The sequence below is a fragment of the Oncorhynchus nerka genome, linkage group LG4 (assembly GCF_034236695.1).
Source record: "Oncorhynchus nerka isolate Pitt River linkage group LG4, Oner_Uvic_2.0, whole genome shotgun sequence".
NCBI classification, from domain to species: domain Eukaryota; kingdom Metazoa; phylum Chordata; class Actinopteri; order Salmoniformes; family Salmonidae; genus Oncorhynchus; species Oncorhynchus nerka.
In genome coordinates this window covers 19,035,587-19,055,021 of record NC_088399.1, presented here as the reverse complement: position 1 = coordinate 19,055,021, position 19,435 = coordinate 19,035,587, and the positions used below count along the sequence as shown (strand labels likewise).

The 19,435-nt window shown below is 46.1% G+C and overlaps 1 protein-coding gene across 1 annotated transcript in view; it reads left to right on the top strand.

Moving 5' to 3' along the window:
• The window catches only part of si:dkey-34e4.1 (carboxyl-terminal PDZ ligand of neuronal nitric oxide synthase protein), a 260,757-nt gene that overhangs the window by 115,322 nt on the left and 126,000 nt on the right, over positions 1 to 19,435 (top strand). The window contains exons 4-7 of the mRNA XM_065017303.1: positions 757 to 815; positions 12,665 to 12,773; positions 12,944 to 13,085; positions 13,367 to 13,518. Coding sequence (XP_064873375.1) covers positions 757 to 815; positions 12,665 to 12,773; positions 12,944 to 13,085; positions 13,367 to 13,518 — 462 coding nt within the window. The remainder of the gene's footprint in view (positions 1 to 756; positions 816 to 12,664; positions 12,774 to 12,943; positions 13,086 to 13,366; positions 13,519 to 19,435) is intronic.

Below are 19,435 nucleotides of genomic sequence, written 5' to 3'. Positions count from 1 at the left end.
CGAGGGACAATTCAGTTAAAATTACACATACCCGAGAGACAATTCAGTTCAAATTACACATACCCGAGAGACAATTCAGTTCAAATTACACATACCCGAGAGACAATTCAGTTCAAATTACATACCCAGAGACAATTCAGAGGGACAATTCAGTTCAAATTACACATACCCGAGGGACAATTCAGTTAAAATTACACATACCCGAGGGACAATTCAGTTAAAATTACACATAACCGAGAGACAATTCAGTTCAAATTACACATACCCGAGAGACAATTCAGTTCAAATTACACATACCCGAGGGACAATTCAGTTCAAATTACACATACCCGAGGGACAATTCAGTTCAAATTACACATACCCGAGGGACAATTCAGTTCAAATTACACATACCCGAGGGACAATTCAGTTCAAATTACACATACCCGAGGGACAATTCAGTTCAAATTACACATACCCAAGGGACAATTCAGTTAAAATTACACATACCCGAGGGACAATTCAGTTCAAATTACACATACCCGAGGGACAATTCAGTTCAAATTACACATACCCGAGGGACAATTCAGTTAAAATTACACATACCCGAGGGACAATTCAGTTCAAATTACACATACCCGAGAGACAATTCAGTTAAAATTACAAATACCCGTGATGATCAGATCTGACCCAGACCCGTGACATTATTTTGGGTACAGGTGGATCCGTGACCGTTGTGATTGATTGTTAACATCACCTTGACTTCCTTGCCCACAGAGGAAAGAGTGGACCTGGGACGAGAGCAAGATGCTGATCATGTCTGACCCCATATACAGGTCAGTGTCACACCTATTGTACAGCTCTGCCTCACTCATCACTCCATTTCCTTCCCTTTTGATCAGCCAGGGTCTTGTCTCAATTTAACCCCTACCTATTCCCCATATAGTGCACTACTTCACCCAGAGCCAATGTAGTGCACTCGGACATCATTTGAAAATACATTCTTTATCTCAATTCACCTTCCTGGTATAAAAATAGCAGAAGCTCCTTTAGTGAATCCCACTTTTATGGGCCACACTGATGGTCCAACCGGATAACACATTGAAGTCATTCATATGTGCTGCTACACACTCTGATAATGTGCCTATACGTGTGTGCCATCTGCAATTACACTCATACAGTATATTTTGGTTAGGGTTTGGCTTGTAGCCACAGCATACATGACGTCTGGCTCGATTTATTATTATGTAGCAAAATATGAAATAGTATTTTTTACACTGGATAAAAGTAGAGAATATCAGAGCTAGAAAATGGTATATATCATACACTGCAGTTGAGGAACAATGGGAAAGTAATTTTACTTTGAAAGTTATTAAACTTGTAACCCCACTTTTGAAAAATGTCTCTTGAATGTTTTAGTACACCTACTGGAGAGTTCTTCTTTGTCTACACCCATTCAGCATTATTCACACCCTCTTAAGATTTAGCCCCACCCATCTCTTTATTAGGGATTCACGTGAGGCCATGTGCTAAACAGAGTGAGCATGGTAGTGTAGTGTAGTAAACAACCAAATATTTCAAGACTTCAACATTGTACATTACAGTACAACGGCTTGATTTGTTTGATCGTAGCTAGCTACATAGCTAGCTACATAGCCGTCTTTGTATCAAAGATAATTGTGTAGTCTTGAGCGATTTCCTAGGTTAGCTAGCCAGCTATTGTCGTTCTTTTAACGCAACGTAACGTAAATCAACACTGCTAGCTAGCCAGCTAGCCCCGAATAGCAGCACAGTAGCACAGTAGAAACCATTACACTCAACGGAACGACTTGATTAGTGTAGTGTCAACAACGCAGACACTGCCAGCTAGCCTACATAGTCAACAACGCAGCCTCTGCCAGCTAGCCTACTTCAGCAGTACTGTATCATTTTAATCATTTTAGTCAATTAGATTCTTGCTACGTAAGCTTAACTTTCTGAACACTCGAGACGTGTAGTCCACTTGTCATTCCAATCTCCTTTGCATTAGCGTAGCCTCTTGTGTAGCCTGTCAACTATGTGTCTGTCTATCCCTGTTCTCTCCTCTCTGCACAGACCATACAAACGCTCCACACCGCGTGGCCGCTGCCACCTAATCTGGTGGTCCCAGCGCACGACCCACGTGGAGTTCAGGTCTCCGGTAGCCTCTGGAACTGCCGATCTGCGGCCAACAAGGCAGAGTTCATCTCAGCCTATGCCTCCCTCCAGTCCCTCGACTTCTTGGCACTGACGGAAACATGGATCACCACAGACAACACTGCTACTCCTACTGCTCTCTCTTCGTCTGCCCACGTGTTCTCGCACACCCCGAGAGCTTCTGGTCAGCGGGGTGGTGGCACCGGGATCCTCATCTCTCCCAAGTGGTCATTCTCTCTTTCTCCCTTACCCATCTGTCTATCGCCTCCTTTGAATTCCATGCTGTCACAGTTACCAGCCCTTTCAAGCTTAACATCCTTATCATTTATCGCCCTCCAGGTTCCCTCGGAGAGTTCATCAATGAGCTTGATGCTTTGATAAGCTCCTTTCCTGAGGACGGCTCACCTCTCACAGTTCTGGGCGACTTTAACCTCCCCACGTCTACCTTTGACTCATTCCTCTCTGCCTCCTTCTTTCCACTCCTCTCCTCTTTTGACCTCACCCTCTCACCTTCCCCCCTACTCACAAGGCAGGAAATACGCTCGACCTCATCTTTACTAGATGCTGTTCTTCCACTAACCTCATTGCAACTCCCCTCCAAGTCTCCGACCCTACCTTGTATCCTTCTCCCTCTCGCTCTCATCCAACACACTGCCCCTACTCGGATGGTATCGCGCCGTCCCAACCTTCGCTCTCTCTCCCCGCTACTCTCTCCTCTTCCATCCTATCATCTCTTCCCTCTGCTCAAACCTTCTCCAACCTATCTCCTGATTCTGCCTCCTCAACCCTCCTCTCCTCCCTTTCTGCATCCTTTGACTCTCTATGTCCCCTATCCTCCAGGCCGGCTCGGGCCTCCCCTCCCGCTCCGTGGCTCAACGACTCATTGCGAGCTCACAGAACAGGGCTCCGGGCAGCCGAGCGGAAATGGAGGAAAACTCGCCTCCCTGCGGACCTGACATCCTTTCACTCCCTCCTCTCTACATTTTCTCTTTCTCTCTGCTGCTAAAGCCACTTTCTACCACTCTAAATTCCAAGCATCTGCCTCTAACCCTAGGAAGCTCTTTGCAACCTTCTCCTCCCTCCTGAATCCTCCTCCCCCCCCCCTCCTCCCTCTCTGCAGATGACTTCGTCAACCATTTTGAAAAGAAGGTCGACGACATCCGATCCTCGTTTGCTAAGTCAAACGACACCGCTGGTTCTGCTCACACTGCCCTACCCTGTGCTCTGACCTCTTTCTCCCCCTCTCTCCAGATGAAATCTCGCGTCTTGTGACGGCCGGCCGCCCAACAACCTGCCCGCTTGACCCTATCCCCTCCTCTCTTCTCCAGACCATTTCCGGAGACCTTCTCCCTTACCTCACCTCGCTCATCAACTCATCCCTGACCGCTGGCTACGTCCCTTCCGTCTTCAAGAGAGCGAGAGTTGCACCCTTCTGAAAAAAACCTACACTCGATCCCTCCGATGTCAACAACTACAGACCAGTATCCCTTCTTTCTTTTCTCTCCAAAACTCTTGAACGTGCCGTCCTTGGCCAGCTCTCCCGCTATCTCTCTCAGAATGACCTTCTTGATCCAAATCAGTCAGGTTTCAAGACTAGTCATTCAACTGAGACTGCTCTTCTCTGTATCACGGAGGCGCTCCGCACTGCTAAAGCTAACTCTCTCTCCTCTGCTCTCATCCTTCTAGACCTATCGGCTGCCTTCGATACTGTGAACCATCAGATCCTCCTCTCCACCCTCTCCGAGTTGGGCATCTCCGGCGCGGCCCACGCTTGGATTGCGTCCTACCTGACAGGTCGCTCCTACCAGGTGGCGTGGCGAGAATCCGTCTCCACACCACGTGCTCTCACCACTGGTGTCCCCAGGGCTCTGTTCTAGGCCCTCTCCTATTCTCGCTATACACCAAGTCACTTGGCTCTGTCATAACCTCACATGGTCTCTCCTATCATTGCTATGCAGACGACACACAATTAATCTTCTCCTTTCCCCTTTCTGATGATCAGGTGGCGAATCGCATCTCTGCATGTCTGGCAGACATATCAGTGTGGATGACGGATCACCACCTCAAGCTGAACCTCGGCAAGACGGAGCTGCTCTTCCTCCCGGGGAAGGACTGCCCGTTCCATGATCTCGCCATCACGGTTGACAACTCCATTGTGTCCTCCTCCCAGAGCGCTAAGAACCTTGGCGTGATCCTGGACAACACCCTGTCGTTCTCAACTAACATCAAGGCGGTGGCCCGTTCCTGTAGGTTCATGCTCTACAACATCCGCAGAGTACGACCCTGCCTCACACAGGAAGCGGCGCAGGTCCTAATCCAGGCACTCGTCATCTCCCGTCTGGATTACTGCAACTCGCTGTTGGCTGGGCTCCCTGCCTGTGCCATTAAACCCCTACAACTCATCCAGAACACCGCAGCCCGTCTGGTGTTCAACCTTCCCAAGTTCTCTCACGTCACCCCGCTCCTCCGCTCTCTCCACTGGCTTCCAGTTGAAGCTCGCATCCGCTACAAGACCATGGTGCTTGCCTACGGAGCTGTGAGGGAACGGCACCTCAGTACCTCCAGGCTCTGATCAGGCCCTACACCCAAACAAGGGCACTGCGTTCATCCACCTCTGGCCTGCTCGCCTCCCTACCACTGAGGAAGTACAGTTCTCGCTCAGCCCAGTCAAAACTGTTCGCTGCTCTGGCCCCCCAATGGTGGAACAAACTCCCTCACGACGCCAGGACAGCGGAGTCAATCACCACCTTCCGGAGACACCTGAAACCCCACCTCTTTAAGGAATACCTAGGATAGGATAAAGTAATCCCTCTCACCCCCCTTAAAAGATTTAGATGCACTACTGTTCCACTGGATGTCATAAGGTGAATGCACCAATTTGTAAGTCGCTCTGGATAAGAGCGTCTGCTAAATGACTTAAATGTAAATGTAAGACTAAAAGTGGTGAAAGTAGTAGCAAAAAATCTAGTTCTTGGCCTATATCTTCAACTGACTTTGGTGCAAGTCATGTTGTTCTTCACATTACCATCTCTGGTAAAAACATACAATATTAAGTCAAATCCAAGTGGATTTGTCTCATGAACAGGATATAGAAGGTGTAAACGCTACAGTGAAATGGTTACTTGCAAATTTGCATAGTAGCAATATCAAAAACAGAAAGTGTCCAGATTGTATAAATATTTTATAATTATTAGATGATTCTTACCCAGACACACTTGACCCATCTAAATTGAAATGCTATAACTCCCTCAATACAATAGATGAACGTAATCACCCCCAGACACACCTGGCTAACTTGATGGGTCATGTAATCATCTGGCGATGTGGAGTCTTGTTTAGACATGTAGCTAGTTAAAAAATGAACTTAATGGTGTTTTCAAGACAACTGGGAAAATTGAAATATATGAGTGATCTTCAGGTCAGAAAGTCTGGGCACAAAAAGATTTTGGGATTCGGAGCTACTTTTTTGAGTTCCCAGTTGTCTTGAACACACAAGTCGGAAGCCGGAGATTTCCAAGTTTCCAGTTCCAAGTTCCCACTTGTTTTGAACGCAGCATAGCAATACAAACTGATTGTCATAGCTAGCCACCATGCATGAATCTTCAAGTAGCTAAAGCTAACCAACTAGGTTCAATGTTAGCTAGCTAGCTAATATTAGGCTATAACTAGCAATGCAAATGGATTTCTAAAATATGAATAATATTACTACACAGATCATACACGTAATGTTAGCTAGTGAGCCAGCTAGCTAACGTTAGCTAGCTAGTTAACAGTACACTTTAACTTGAATGAAAACGACTATCTGACAATATTAGACATGTATAATATCTGAAACTGTAGCTAGCTAAACTCTTACAAACATGGATGAATGCTTCTCCCACTCTGTCACAGATGCCATGGTTGCCCTTAGTTCGTTTTATACAACAGTGTTCTCTATTCGACTCCCTCTGCATATTTGTAATCAAAAGCCAGAATGTAGCTATCATACTCTGCTTCCACTGGACATTCCACTAATTTCAAAACTCGGTCAACTTCTCCCATGACAACAACACTGTTGATCGCCGTTTCTTCCCACATCACTGTCATCAGAAGACTCCACAATGTCTGGTTCAATTAAAATATTTTTACCTAAATCAGGGATTTCCTCATCATCTAATGCATTTTCAGAGTTAGAGAGTCAGCATGGCATGATTGTCCTTCAGAAAGGAGTCCATCACAACTTTTTCCCACTGATTTTTGTCGATATGATAGCGACTGTTAAATTCAGGACAGCACTTTCGCAGTTCTTCTTGATATACTTAAAAAAGTAAGTATTAGAAAAGATGATCTACACATACTGAGCAGCTCATGTTATAAAGCCGAACTCATCTCATCTAACTCATGAGTTAGCTGCATTCGATGCTAGCTAAGTAAGTGACAGTGAAAACATATATAAGACGAAATATAGCTAGCTCTCTCTCCCTTGCTTCTCCTTAATATGGAAGAAATGATTTGTTCAAAACTGTTCCAACTATTGTCTTTCTCTTTCTTTTTCTCAACTACTCGCCAGATTTTATGTACTGCAGTGCTAGCTAGTTGTAGCTTATGCTTTCAGTACTAAATTCATTCTTTGATCCTTTGATTTGGTGGACAACATGTCAGTTCATGCTGCAAGAGCTCTGATAGGTTGGAGGATGTCCTCTAGAAATTGTTATAATTACTGTGTCAGTCTATAGAAGGGGGTGAGAACCATGAGCCTCCTAGGTTTTTGTATTGAATGTGAGGCTACTGTAGACCTTCATTGCAAAACAGTGTGTTTTAATCAATTATTTGGTGACATGACTATATTTAGTATATATATATATATTTTTAAGGAAATTGACTAAGGAAGATGGTCCTCCTCTGAGGATCCTCCACTGCTTGGCAGTGTGGCGCAAGGACAACAACCTCTCCCTTAACGTCAGTAAGACAAAGGAGCTGATAGTTGACTACAGGAGAAAGAGGGGAGAGCACGCCCCTATCCACATCGACAGGGCTGTAGTGGAGTGGGTTGAGAGCTTCATGTTCCTTGGCATCCACATCACTAAGGACTTAATATGGTCCACACACCCACACAGTCGTGAAGAGGACACGACAGCACATCTTCTCCCTCAGGAGGCTGAAAAGATTTGGCATGTGCCTTCGTATCCTTAAAAACATATACTGCTGCATCATCTAGAGCATCTTGACTGGCTGCATCACTGCTTGGTATGGAAAATGCACCGCCCTCGACCACAAAACTCTACAGAGAGGGGTGCAAACGGCCCAGTACATGACTTGGGCCAAGCTCCCTGCCACCCAGGAACGCTATATAAGGCGGTGTCAGAGGAAGGCTGGAACAATTGCCAAAGACTTCAGCCAACCAAGACATAGACTGTTTAATCTGCTACCATCCGGCAAACGGAATCTGAGCCCCGACTCTCGCACCAACAGGCTCCGAGATACCTTCTACCCCCAAGCCATAAGACTGCTAAATAGCCATATGTAGTTAATTAAATGATTACACGGTCTCCATTTACCCTATCTTGCACTGACTCTATGCACACTCACAAGACGATACACTGAGTGTACAAAGCGTTAGGAACACCTGCTCTTTTCATGACATAGAGTGACCAGGTGATTCCAGGTGAAAGCTATCATCCCTTATAGATGTCACCTGTTAAATCCACTTCAATCAGTGCAGATGAAGGGGAGGAGACTGCTTAAAGAAGGATTTTTAAGCCTTTAGACAATTGAGACATGGATTGTGTGTGTGGCATTCGGAAGGTGAATGGGCAAGACAAAAATATTTAAGTGCCTTTGAACAGGGTATGTTAGTAGGTGCCAGGCACATTGGTTTGAGTGTGTCAAGAACTGAAATGCTGCTGGGTTTTTCACTCTCAACAGTTTCCCGTGTGTATCAAGAATGGTCCACCACCAAAAGGTCATCCAGCCAACTTGACACAACTGTGGGAAACATTTGAGTCAACATGGGCCAGCATCCCTATGGAACGCTTTCGACACCTTGTAGAGTCCATGCCCAAATTAAGTGAGGCTGTTCTGATGGGAAACGTGGGTGCAACTCAATATAAGGAAGGTGTTCCTAATGTTTTGTACAGTGTATATTATCCATGTCCTTGTTCAGCCACGACTCCTCGAAATATAGGATATTACAGTTCTTGAGGTCCCGTTGATAGGATATTCTCTAGAACAGAGCTTGTCCGGTTTGTTCTCTAGTGATTGTACGTTAGCCAGTAGTGGGTGCAACTTAATATTACGAAGGTGTTCCTAATGTTTTGTTCCTTCAGTGTATATATGCACTATATACACCCTCACTCATACACACTACACTACACTGACACTTTCACACAAAACCCACACACATACACTACAAACACACACACTCATACCGACACAACACACACACCAACGCCTCATTCCCGGTGGATTTAAACACCTTTTTTGCCTACTTCAAGGAAAACAATATCAAGCTGCCACCGCGGGCCCCCATAGCTTACGAGGACTGTGTGCTCTCGTTCTCCGTGGCAGACGTGAGTAAGTCATTTATCCCTTGCAATGCTGTTGGCCCAGACGGCATCCCAAGCCGTGTCCTCAGAGCATGTGCAGACCAGCTGGCTGGAGTGTTTACCGACATATTGATTCTCTCCTGATCCCAGTCTGTTGTCCCCACTTGCTTCAAGATGTCCATTATCGTTCCTGTACCCATGAAGCCAAGGTAACTAACCTAAATGACTATCGCCACCTAGCATTCACTTCTGTCAACATGAAGTGCTTTGAGAGGCTAGTTAAGGCTAACCCTTGCCTGTACTTCCTGTTCACCCATGACTGTGTGGCCACGCACGTCTCCAACTCAATCATTAAGTGTGCTGTCGGCAGTGGTAGGCCTGATTACCAACAACAATGAGACAGCCTACAGGCAGGAGGTGAGCGCCCTGGCAGAGTGGTGCCAGGAAAATAACCTCTCCCACGACGTCAACATAACAAAGGAGCTGATCGTGGACTACAGGAGACAGCAGAGAGGGCACACCCCCATCCACTTCGACAGAGCCACGGTGGAGAGGGACAAAAGCTTCAAGTTCCTCAGTGTGCACATCACTGACAACCTGAAATGGTCCCTTCATGCAGGGCTCTCCAGAGAGTGGTGTGGTCAGCCCAACACATCACTGCCCTCCAGGACATCTACAGCACCCGGTGTCACAGGCAGGCCAAGAAGATCATCAAGGACCTCAGCCACCCGAGCAATGGCCTGTTCACCCCGCTACCATCTACTGAGAAACAACTTCCACCTCCAGGCCATAAGACTGTTAAAGAGTCACCACTAGCCTTAGTCACTGTTCTACCACCCGGTACACTACCTTCCACCTTAGTCACTGTTCTACCACCCGGTACGCTACCTTCCACCTTAGTCACTGTTCTACCACCCGGTACTCTACCTTCCACCTTAGTCACTGTTCTACCACCCGGTACGCTACCTTCCATTTTAGTCACTGTTCTACCACCCAGTACGCTACCTTCCACCTTAGTCACTGTTCTACCACCCGGTACGCTACCTTCCACCTTAGTCACTGTTCTACCACCCGGTACGCTACCTTCCACCTTAGTCACTGTTCTACCACCCGGGCGCTACCTTCCACCTTAGTCAATGTTCTACCACCCGGTACGCTACCTTCCACCTTAGTCACTGTTCTACCACCCGGTACGCTACCTTCCACCTTAGTCACTGTTCTACCACCCGGTACGCTACCTTCCACCTTAGTCAATGTTCTACCACCCGGTACGCTACCTTCCACCTTAGTCACTGTTCTACCACCCGGTACGCTACCTTCCACCTTAGTCACTGTTCTACCACCCGGTACGCTACCTTCCACCTTAGTCACTGTTCTACCACCCGGTACGCTACCTTCCACCTTAGTCAATGTTCTACCACCCGGTACTCTACCTTCCACCTTAGTCACTGTTCTACCACCTGGTACTCTACCTTCCACCTTAGTCACTGTTCTACCACCCGGTACTCTACCTTCCACCTTAGTCACTGTTCTACCACCCGGTACGCTACCTTCCACCTTAGTCACTGTTCTACCACCTGGTACTCTACCTTCCACCTTAGTCACTGTTCTACCACCTGGTACTCTACCTTCCACCTTAGTCACTGTTCTACCACCCGGTACGCTACCTTCCACCTTAGTCACTGTTCTACCACCCGGTACGCTACCTTCCACCTTAGTCACTGTTCTACCACCTGGTACTCTACCTTCCACCTTAGTCACTGTTCTACCACCTGGTACTCTACCTTCCACCTTAGTCACTGTTCTACCACCCGGTACGCTACCTTCCACCTTAGTCACTGTTCTACCACCCGGTACGCTACCTTCCACCTTAGTCACTGTTCTACCACCCGGTACGCTACCTTCCACCTTAGAGACTTCTGCCCTATGTACAGTACATAGTCATTGTACAATAAGGTTTAAATACTGTTTTACTCATTTTATATGTACAGTTGAAGTCGGAAATGTACTTAGACCTTAGTCAAATATATTTAAACTCAGTTTTTCACAATTCCTGACATTTAATCAGAGTAAAAATTCCCTTTCTTAGGCCAGTTAGGATCACCACATTATTTTAAAAGAATATGAAATGTCAGAATAATTGTCATTGTCTTTTTGGAAGACCCATTTGCGACCAAGCTTTAACTGACTGATGTCTTGAGATGTTGCTTCAATATATCCACTATTTTGTTTAGTGTACCAGTCCCTCCTGCAGCAAAGCATCCCCACAACATGATGCTGCCACCCCCGTTCTTCATGGTTGGGATGGTGTTCTTCGGCTTGCAAGCCTCCCCCTTTTCCTTCCAAACATAACAATGGTCATTATGGCCAAACAGTTCTATTTTTCTTTCATCAGACCAGAGGACATTTCTCCAAAAAGTATGATCTTTGTCCCCATGTGCAGTTGCAAACTGTAGTCTGGCTTTTTTTATGGCGGTTTTGGAGCAGTGGCTTCTTCCTTGCTGAGCGGCCTTTCAGGTTATGTCGATATAGGACTCGTTTTACTGTGGCTATAGATACTTTTGTCCCTGTTTCCTCCAGCATCTTCTCAAGGCCCTTTGTTGTTGTTCTGGAATTGATTTGTACTTTTTGCACCAAAGTACGTTCATCTCTAGGAGAGACCTTCCTGAACGGTATGACGACTGCGTGGTCCCATGGTGTTTATACTTGCGTACTACTGTTTGTACAGATAAACGTGGTACCTTCAGGTGTTTGGAAATTGCTCCCATGGGTGAACCAGACTTGTGGAGGTCTACCATTTTTTTTCTGAGGTCTTGGCTGATTTCTTATGATTTTCTCATGATGCCAAGCAAAGAGGCACTGAGTTTGAAGGTAGGCCTTGAAATACATCCACAGGTACACCTCCAATCGACTCAAATGATATCAATTAGCCTATCAGAAGCTTCTAAAGACATGATATAATTTTCTGGAATTTTCCAAGCTGTTTAAAGTCACAGTCAACTTAGTATGTAAACTTCTGACCCACTGGAATTGTGAAATAATCTGTCAAACAATTTTTGGAAATTGTTGGAAAAATGACTTGCATCATGCACAAAGTAGATGTCCTATCCGACTTGCCAAAACTATAGTTTGTTAACAAGAAATGTGTGGAGTGGTTGAAAAATGAGTTTTAATGACTCCAACCTAAGTGTATGCAAACTTCTGACTTTATTTAGTTTTGTATTTTTATTCCTCTTGTGTTAGTTACTATTGTTTTATTTGTTCATTACTCTGCATCATTGGGAAAGGTTCGCAAGCAATCACTTTTCTGTCTACACAAGTTGCATTCGGCTCATGTGATCAATAAAATGCGATTTGATTTGTCTGTGTGTCTGTGTGTCTGTGTGTCTGTGTGACAGAGACACACAGAACATTATCTCTCTTACTGCAGGTCTTTTTATAGCTGTAATTAGCTGTGTTTGTTCCTACTGGACGCTGTTTATAGCCCTGTAGCCTAGTGTGCTGTAGAATGGCTGACACTGACTGTATATCAGCTCAGTGTGTGTGTGTGTGTGTGTGTGTGTGTGTGTGTGTGAGAGAGAGGGCTGACCATATACCAGCTCAGCACACCACAGGGACAAGGACAGTGAATTTGGCTACTTTTTATAGGTATGACTGGTGGTGGTTTATTCCTAAACCAAAGTCGTATTCATTAGGGCACACCGTAGCGAAACGTTTCAATAGGTGTTTTTTTGTCCAAGTAGTCCCTCCCTCTTTCAGTCTGTTAGCTTATGTTTGTTGCTGATGAAGGGAATAACGTGAAAATGCTAACCTGGGACAGTGTTGGTTATATCATAGGTCTCTCTGTGAAAATGTATTCTGGTAGCTACTATGTTGACTCAACATTGCATTTTGGCCTCTTATTAAATAGTTGTGTGCCAATGTAAGCATAGTGAGAAAGCCTGCCTTCCAACTTTTGTCCAACATTCTTCCAAATGTTTCTCCAGGATTTTCTACGTGTCCCATGACTCCCAGGACCTGAAGATCTTCAGCTACATCGCCAGAGATGGCTCCAACAACTCCTTCAGGTGTAACGTCTTCAAATCCAAGAAGAAGGTGAGCGAGACTGGGCTATATTACTCCTCTCATGCCAAATGGCCATACTGTGTAGGTCACCTGTATCTGTTCTGTTATGTCTCTCTCTCCCTCTTTCTTTCTTTCCTTCTTTCTCATCTTTCTCTGACATGAATAACAAGAAAGTAATATCTCTCCCTCTCTCTCATCAGACCCAGGCCATGCGTATAGTGCGTACGGTGGGCCAGGCGTTTGAGGTGTGTCATAAGCTTAGTCTGCAGCACGCCCATCAGGGTATAGATGGACAGGCAGACGGAGAGAGTGACAAGTCCACAGAGGACAGCCCCGCTGAGGGTGAGAGAGAGGGGGAGAGACACACACACATGCACACACACCAACTGCCACAACACTGTTACACTCCTACATTGATCACTAAACATGACAGAGACAGACAGACAGATATACACACACACACACAGATCACCATAACACTTATTGTCTCACAAAGATTTCATTGACTGACATAACAGATGCAGAAACTGAACACGCTGTACATGTGTGAACCAAGAAGGACACCTGACCATTAGTGATGATTTGGTGATGTCATTGGTTTGTGTGTGTTCCTTTTCCTACAGGTCATCAGTTGACAGGGGCGGAGGAGGAGGAGGGGTGTGGAGAGGAAGGGGAGCCCCAGGCACAGTCCCAGTCTGTGTGTGAGCAGGCGGTCAACGAGATCCTCCAGAGTTTGGCCCAACTTAACGTGATCCAGCCTGGACACACCATCATGGTAAGAGCACCTGACTTACTTTACATATTCCTTTCTGCTCCTGGAGGAGCAAAGGTTCTCAACAGCACCTCAACAGGGCCTCAAAAGGGCTTCAACAGCACCTCAACAGGGCCTCAAAAGGGCTTCAACAGCACCTCAACAGGGCCTCAAAAGGGCTTCAACAGGACCTCAACAGGGAGTCAACAGGGCCTCAACAGGACCTCAACAGGGAGTCAACAGGGCCTCAACAGGACCTCAACAGGACCTCAATAGGGAGTCAACAGGAGCTCAACAGGGAGTCAACAATACCTTAATGGTGAGTCAACATGACCTCAACAGGGAGTCAACAAGGCCTCAACAGGACCTCAACAGGTTCTCAACAGGGAGTCAACAGGGCCTTCACAGGGCCTCAACATGGAGTCAACAGGCACCGTCCCAGGCATAGTCCCAGTCTGTGTGTGAGCAGGCGGTCAACAGGGCCTCAACAGGGAGTCAACAGGACCTCAACATGGAGTCAACAAGGCCTTAACAGGATCTCAACATGGAGTCAACAGGACCTCAATGGGGAGTCAATAGAACCTCAACAGGGAGTCAACAGGACTTCAACAGGGAGTTAACAGGTCCTCAACAGGGCGTCAACAGGGCCTCAACAGTGAAGCCTGGGTAATGGTCATCACTTCATTCCAGGCTTGTATTCTTTAGTCGATTTCCATAGGAAACATTTTGTAATGAAAATAAGAGTTTCTATTGGACATATTCACATAAGGAATCATTGTCTCATGTCAGATGGTGTACTCCTACATGACGCTTGTCCCTCAACTTGTCTGTCTTGTAGGACGTGGAACTTATCTCTAAAAATCTAGATTTTACTCAGCGTGTATCTGACAGCTGGCACAGCTAGTTATCAGACAGATTAGTGGAGATGCTATTTTACGTGAGACAATGGGCAAGGGCAAGGGATGGAACTTAAATATTTTGGCCACTGGTCAGCTGGGCTAGTAGACCACATTTAACCCAGATCTATGTTGTGGTTCCCTGCGGCAGTGTCTATTTAACCCAGATCTTTGGCTGTAGTTTCCCTGCGGCAGTGTCTATTTAACCCAGATCTTTGGCTGTAGTTTCCCTGCGGCAGTGTCGATTAAACCCAGATCTATTCTGTGGTTCCCTGCGGCAGTGTCTATTTACAACAGTGTCTATTTAGCCCAGATCTATGCTGTGGTTCCCTGCAACAGTGTCTATTTCACCTATATCTATGATGTAGTTCGCTGCAGAAGTGGATTGACCCCCCCTGAGTCATGTCCTAGCCCTTTGTTACTTAGATGTAGTGTTTTGTGACCCACTGTGTTTCTGAGGGGAGTCTTAAACACACATACACACACACAAGAATGCACACATACACACGCAAGCATACACACATATATAATACACTCACATACATGTACATATACACCAGTGGAGGCTGCTGAGGGGAGGACAGCTCTAAATAATGGCCGGAGCGAATGGAATGGCATCAAACACATGGTTTCCATGTGTTTGATGTATTTGATACCATTCCACCTATTCCGCCCCAGCCATTACCACAAGCCTGTCCTCCCCAATTAAGGCGCCACTAGCCGCCTGTGATACACAAATACACGCACACTCACACACACAAACGTATGATGGCGTGTTGCTCTGACAGAGATAGAGAATGCTTACATTTACATTTAAGTCATTTAGCAGACGCTCTTATCCAGAGCGACTTACAAATTGGTGCGTTCACCTTATGACATCCAGTGGAACAGCCACTTTACAATAGTGAATCTAAATCTTTTAAGGGGGAGGGGGGGGTGAGAAGGATTACTTTATCCTATCCTAGGTATTCCTTAAAGAGGTGGGGTTTCAGGTGTCTCCGGAAGGTGGTGATTGACTCCGCTGTCCTGGCGTCGTGAGGGAGTTTGTTCCACCATTGGGGGGCCAGAGCAGCGAACAGTTTTGACTGGGCTGAGCGGGAACTGTACTTCCTCAGTGGTAGGGAGGCGAGCAGGCCAGAGGTGGATGAACGCAGTGCCCTTGTTTGGGTGTAGGGCCTGATCAGAGCCTGGAGGTACTGAGGTGCCGTTCCCCTCACAGCTCCGTAGGCAAGCACCAATGCTCCCTACATTATTCACACCAGCCTCTGGCTGAGGGACATGGCAGCCTTAACATGCCTGGCTAAACTATTAAAGCTTCATTCTGTTCTAGTCTAGTGTTTCGTCTGTATGTCCTGTGTCTTGGTGGCGTTATGGGGCCCCGGGGCTGCCTAGTGGCCCTCAGAGAGAAGCTGTGTGAAACATGCCTCAACCCATCCACTTACAGTAGAACCGTAGGAACACACCAAAGGGTTGGCTATCCTGTCAATACTAGCTCCCCAAGCCCTTTAGGCTTAAAGTACCACGAGCGGACATTCAATTCTTTTCAATTGAAAGACGATGCCCAGAGCTTACCTATGATGTTGCGCTATCATTTAAGTCAACAGGTCATTGTTTTAAATCAAATCAAATCAAATTTATTTATGTAGCCCTTCGTACATCAGCTGCCTAAAACCCCAAACAGCAAGCAATGCAGGTGTAGAAGCACGGTGGCTAGGAAAAACTCCCTAGAAAGGCCAAAACCTAGGAAGAAACCTAGAGAGGAACCAGGCTATGTGGGGTGGCCAGTCCTCTTCTGGCTGTGCCGGGTGGAGATTATATCAGAACATGGCCAAGACGTTCAAATGTTCATAAATTACCAGCATGGTCGAATAATAATAAGGCAGAAAAGTTGAAACTGGAGCAGCAGCACGGCCAGGTGGACTGGGGACAGCAAGGAGTCATCATGTCAGGTAGTCCTGGGGCATGGTCCTAGGGCTCAGGTCCTCCGAGAGAGAGAAAGAAAGAGAGAAGGAGAGAAGGAGAGAATTAGAGAACGCACACTTAGATTCACACAGGACACCGAATAGGACAGGAGAAGTACTCCAGATATAACAAACTGACCCTAGCCCCCCGACACATAAACTACTGCAGCATAAATACTGGAGGCTGAGACAGGAGGGGTCAGGAGACACTGTGGCCCCATCCGAGGACACCCCCGGACAGGGCCAAACAGGAAGGATATAACCCCACCCACTTTGCCAAAGCACAGCCCCCACACCACTAGAGGGATATCTTCAACCACCAACTTACCATCCTGAGACAAGGCTGAGTATAGCCCACAAAGACCTCCGCCACGGCACAACCCAAGGGGGGGGCGCCAACCCAGACAGGCCGACCACAACAGTGAATCAACCCACCCAGGTGACGCACCCCCCCCCCAGGGACGGCATGAGAGAGCCCCAGTAAGCCAGTGACTCAGCCCCGTAACAGGGTAGAGGCAGAGAATCCCAGTGGAAAGAGGGGAACCGGCCAGGCAGAGACAGCAAGGGCGGTTCGTTGCTCCAGAGCCTTTCCGTTCACCTTCCCACTCCTGGGCCAGACTACACTCAATCATATGACCCACTGAAGAGATGAGTCTTCAGTAAAGACTTAAAGGTTGAGACCGAGTTTGCGTTTCTGACATGGGTAGGCAGACCGTTCCATAAAAATGGAGCTCTATAGGAGAAAGCCCTGCCTCTAGCTGTTTGCTTAGAAATTCTAGGGACAATTAGGAGGCCTGCGTCTTGTGACCGTAGCGTACGTGTAGGTATGTACGGCAGGACCAAATCAGAGAGATAGGTAGGAGCAAGCCCATGTAATGCCTTGTAGGTTAGCAGTAAAACCTTGAAATCAGCCCTCGCTTTGACAGGAAGCCAGTGTAGAGAGGCTAGCACTGGAGTAATATGATCAAATTTTTTGGTTCTAGTCAGGATTCTAGCAGCCGTATTTAGCACCAACTGAAGTTTATTTAGTGCTTTATCCGGGTAGCCGGAAAGTAGAGCATTGCAGTAGTCTAACCTAGAAGTGACAAAAGCATGGATAAATTTTTCTGCATCATTTTTGGACAGAAAGTTTCTGATTTTTGCAATGTTACGTAGATGGAAAAAAGCTGTCCTTGAAATGGTCTTGATATGTTCTTCAAAAGAGAGATCAGGGTCCAGAGTAATGCCGAGGTCCTTCACAGTTTTATTTGAGACGACTGTACAACCATTAAGATTAATTGTCAGATTCAACAGAAGATCTCTTTGTTTCTTGGGACCTAGAACAAGCATCTCTGTTTTGTCCGAGTTTAAAAGTAGAAAGTTTGCAGCCATCCACTTCCTTATGTCTGAAACACATGCTTCTAGCAAGGGCAATTTTGGGGCTTCACCATGTTTCATTGAAATGTACAGCTGTGTGTCATCCGCATAGCAGTGAAAGTTAACATTATGTTTTCGAATAACATCCCCAAGAGGTAAAATATATATTGAAAACAATAGTGGTCCTAAAACGGAACCTTGAGGAACACCGAAATTTACAGTTGATTTGTCAGAGGACAAACCATTCACAGAGACAAACTGATATATTTCCAACAGATAAGATCTAAACCAGGCCAGAACTTGTCCGTGTAGAACAATTTGGGTTTCCAATCTCTCCAAAAGAATGTGGTGATCGATGGTATCAAAAGCAGCACTAAGGTCTAGGAGCACGAGGACAGATGCAGAGCCTCGGTCCGATGCCATTAAAATGTCATTTACCACCTTCACAAGTGCCGTCTCAGTGCTATGATGGGGTCTAAAACCAGACTGAAGCATTTCGTATACATTGTTTGTCTTCAGGAAGGCAGTAAGTTGCTGCGCCAGTAGCAGTGGTTAATCATTGTGCGCTTGTGTTATTTATTTGAGGTACTCCTCGCTCTGTTGTTTGGGTTTCAACCCTGTGTTTTGTATGGTGTTTGTTTCATCTTCTTCCCCGGTCATTGTCCATTTGGACAAAGGTTTAACTTCCTGACTGATGTCTTGAGATGTTGCTTCAATATATCCACATAATTTTCCTGTCCCATGATGCCATCTATTTTGTGAAGTGCACCAGTCCCTCCTGCAGCAAAGCACCCCCACAACATGATGCTGCTACCCCCGTGCTTCACGGTTGGGATGGTGTTCTTCGGCTTGCAAGCCTCCCCCTTTACAGTAGATGGTATCGAGTACAGTATATACATATGAGATGAGTATGTAAACAAAGTGGCATAGTTAAAGTGGCTAGTGATACATGTATTACATAAGGATGCAGTCGATGATATAGAGTACAGTATATACGTATGCATATGAGATGAATAACGTAGGGTAAGTAACATTATATAAGGTAGCATTGTTTAAAGTGGCTAGTGATATATTTACATCATTTCCCATCAATTCCCATTATTAAAGTGGCTGGAGTTGAGTCAGTGTCAGTGTCAGTGTGTTGGCAGCAGCCACTCAATGTTAGTGGTGGCTGTTTAACAGTCTGATGGCCTTGAGATAGAAGCTGTTTTTCAGTCTCTTTGTCCCCATGTGAAGTTGCAAACCGTAGTCTAGCTTTTTTTATGGCGGTTTTGGAGCAGTGGCTTCTTCCTTGCTGAGCGGCCTTTCAGGTTATGTCGATATCGAACTAATTTTACTGTGGATATAGATACTTTTGTACCTGTTTCCTCCAGCATCTTCACAAGGTCCTTTGCTGTTGTTCTGGGATTGATTTGCAGAGACAGAACGCGTCTCCTTCCTGAGCAGTATGACGGCTGCGTGGTCCAATGGTGTTTATACTTGCGTACTATTGTTTGTACAGATGAACGTGGTACAGTTTGGAAATTGCTCCCAAGGATGAACCAGACTTTTTTTTCTGAAGTCTTGGCTGATTTCTTTTGATTTTCCCATGATGTCAAGCAAAGAGGCACTGAGTTTGAAGGTAGGCCTTAAAAGACATCCACAGGTACACCTCCAATTGACTCAAATGATGTCAATTAGCCTATCAGAAGCTTCGAAAGCCATGACATTATTTTCTGGAATTTTCCA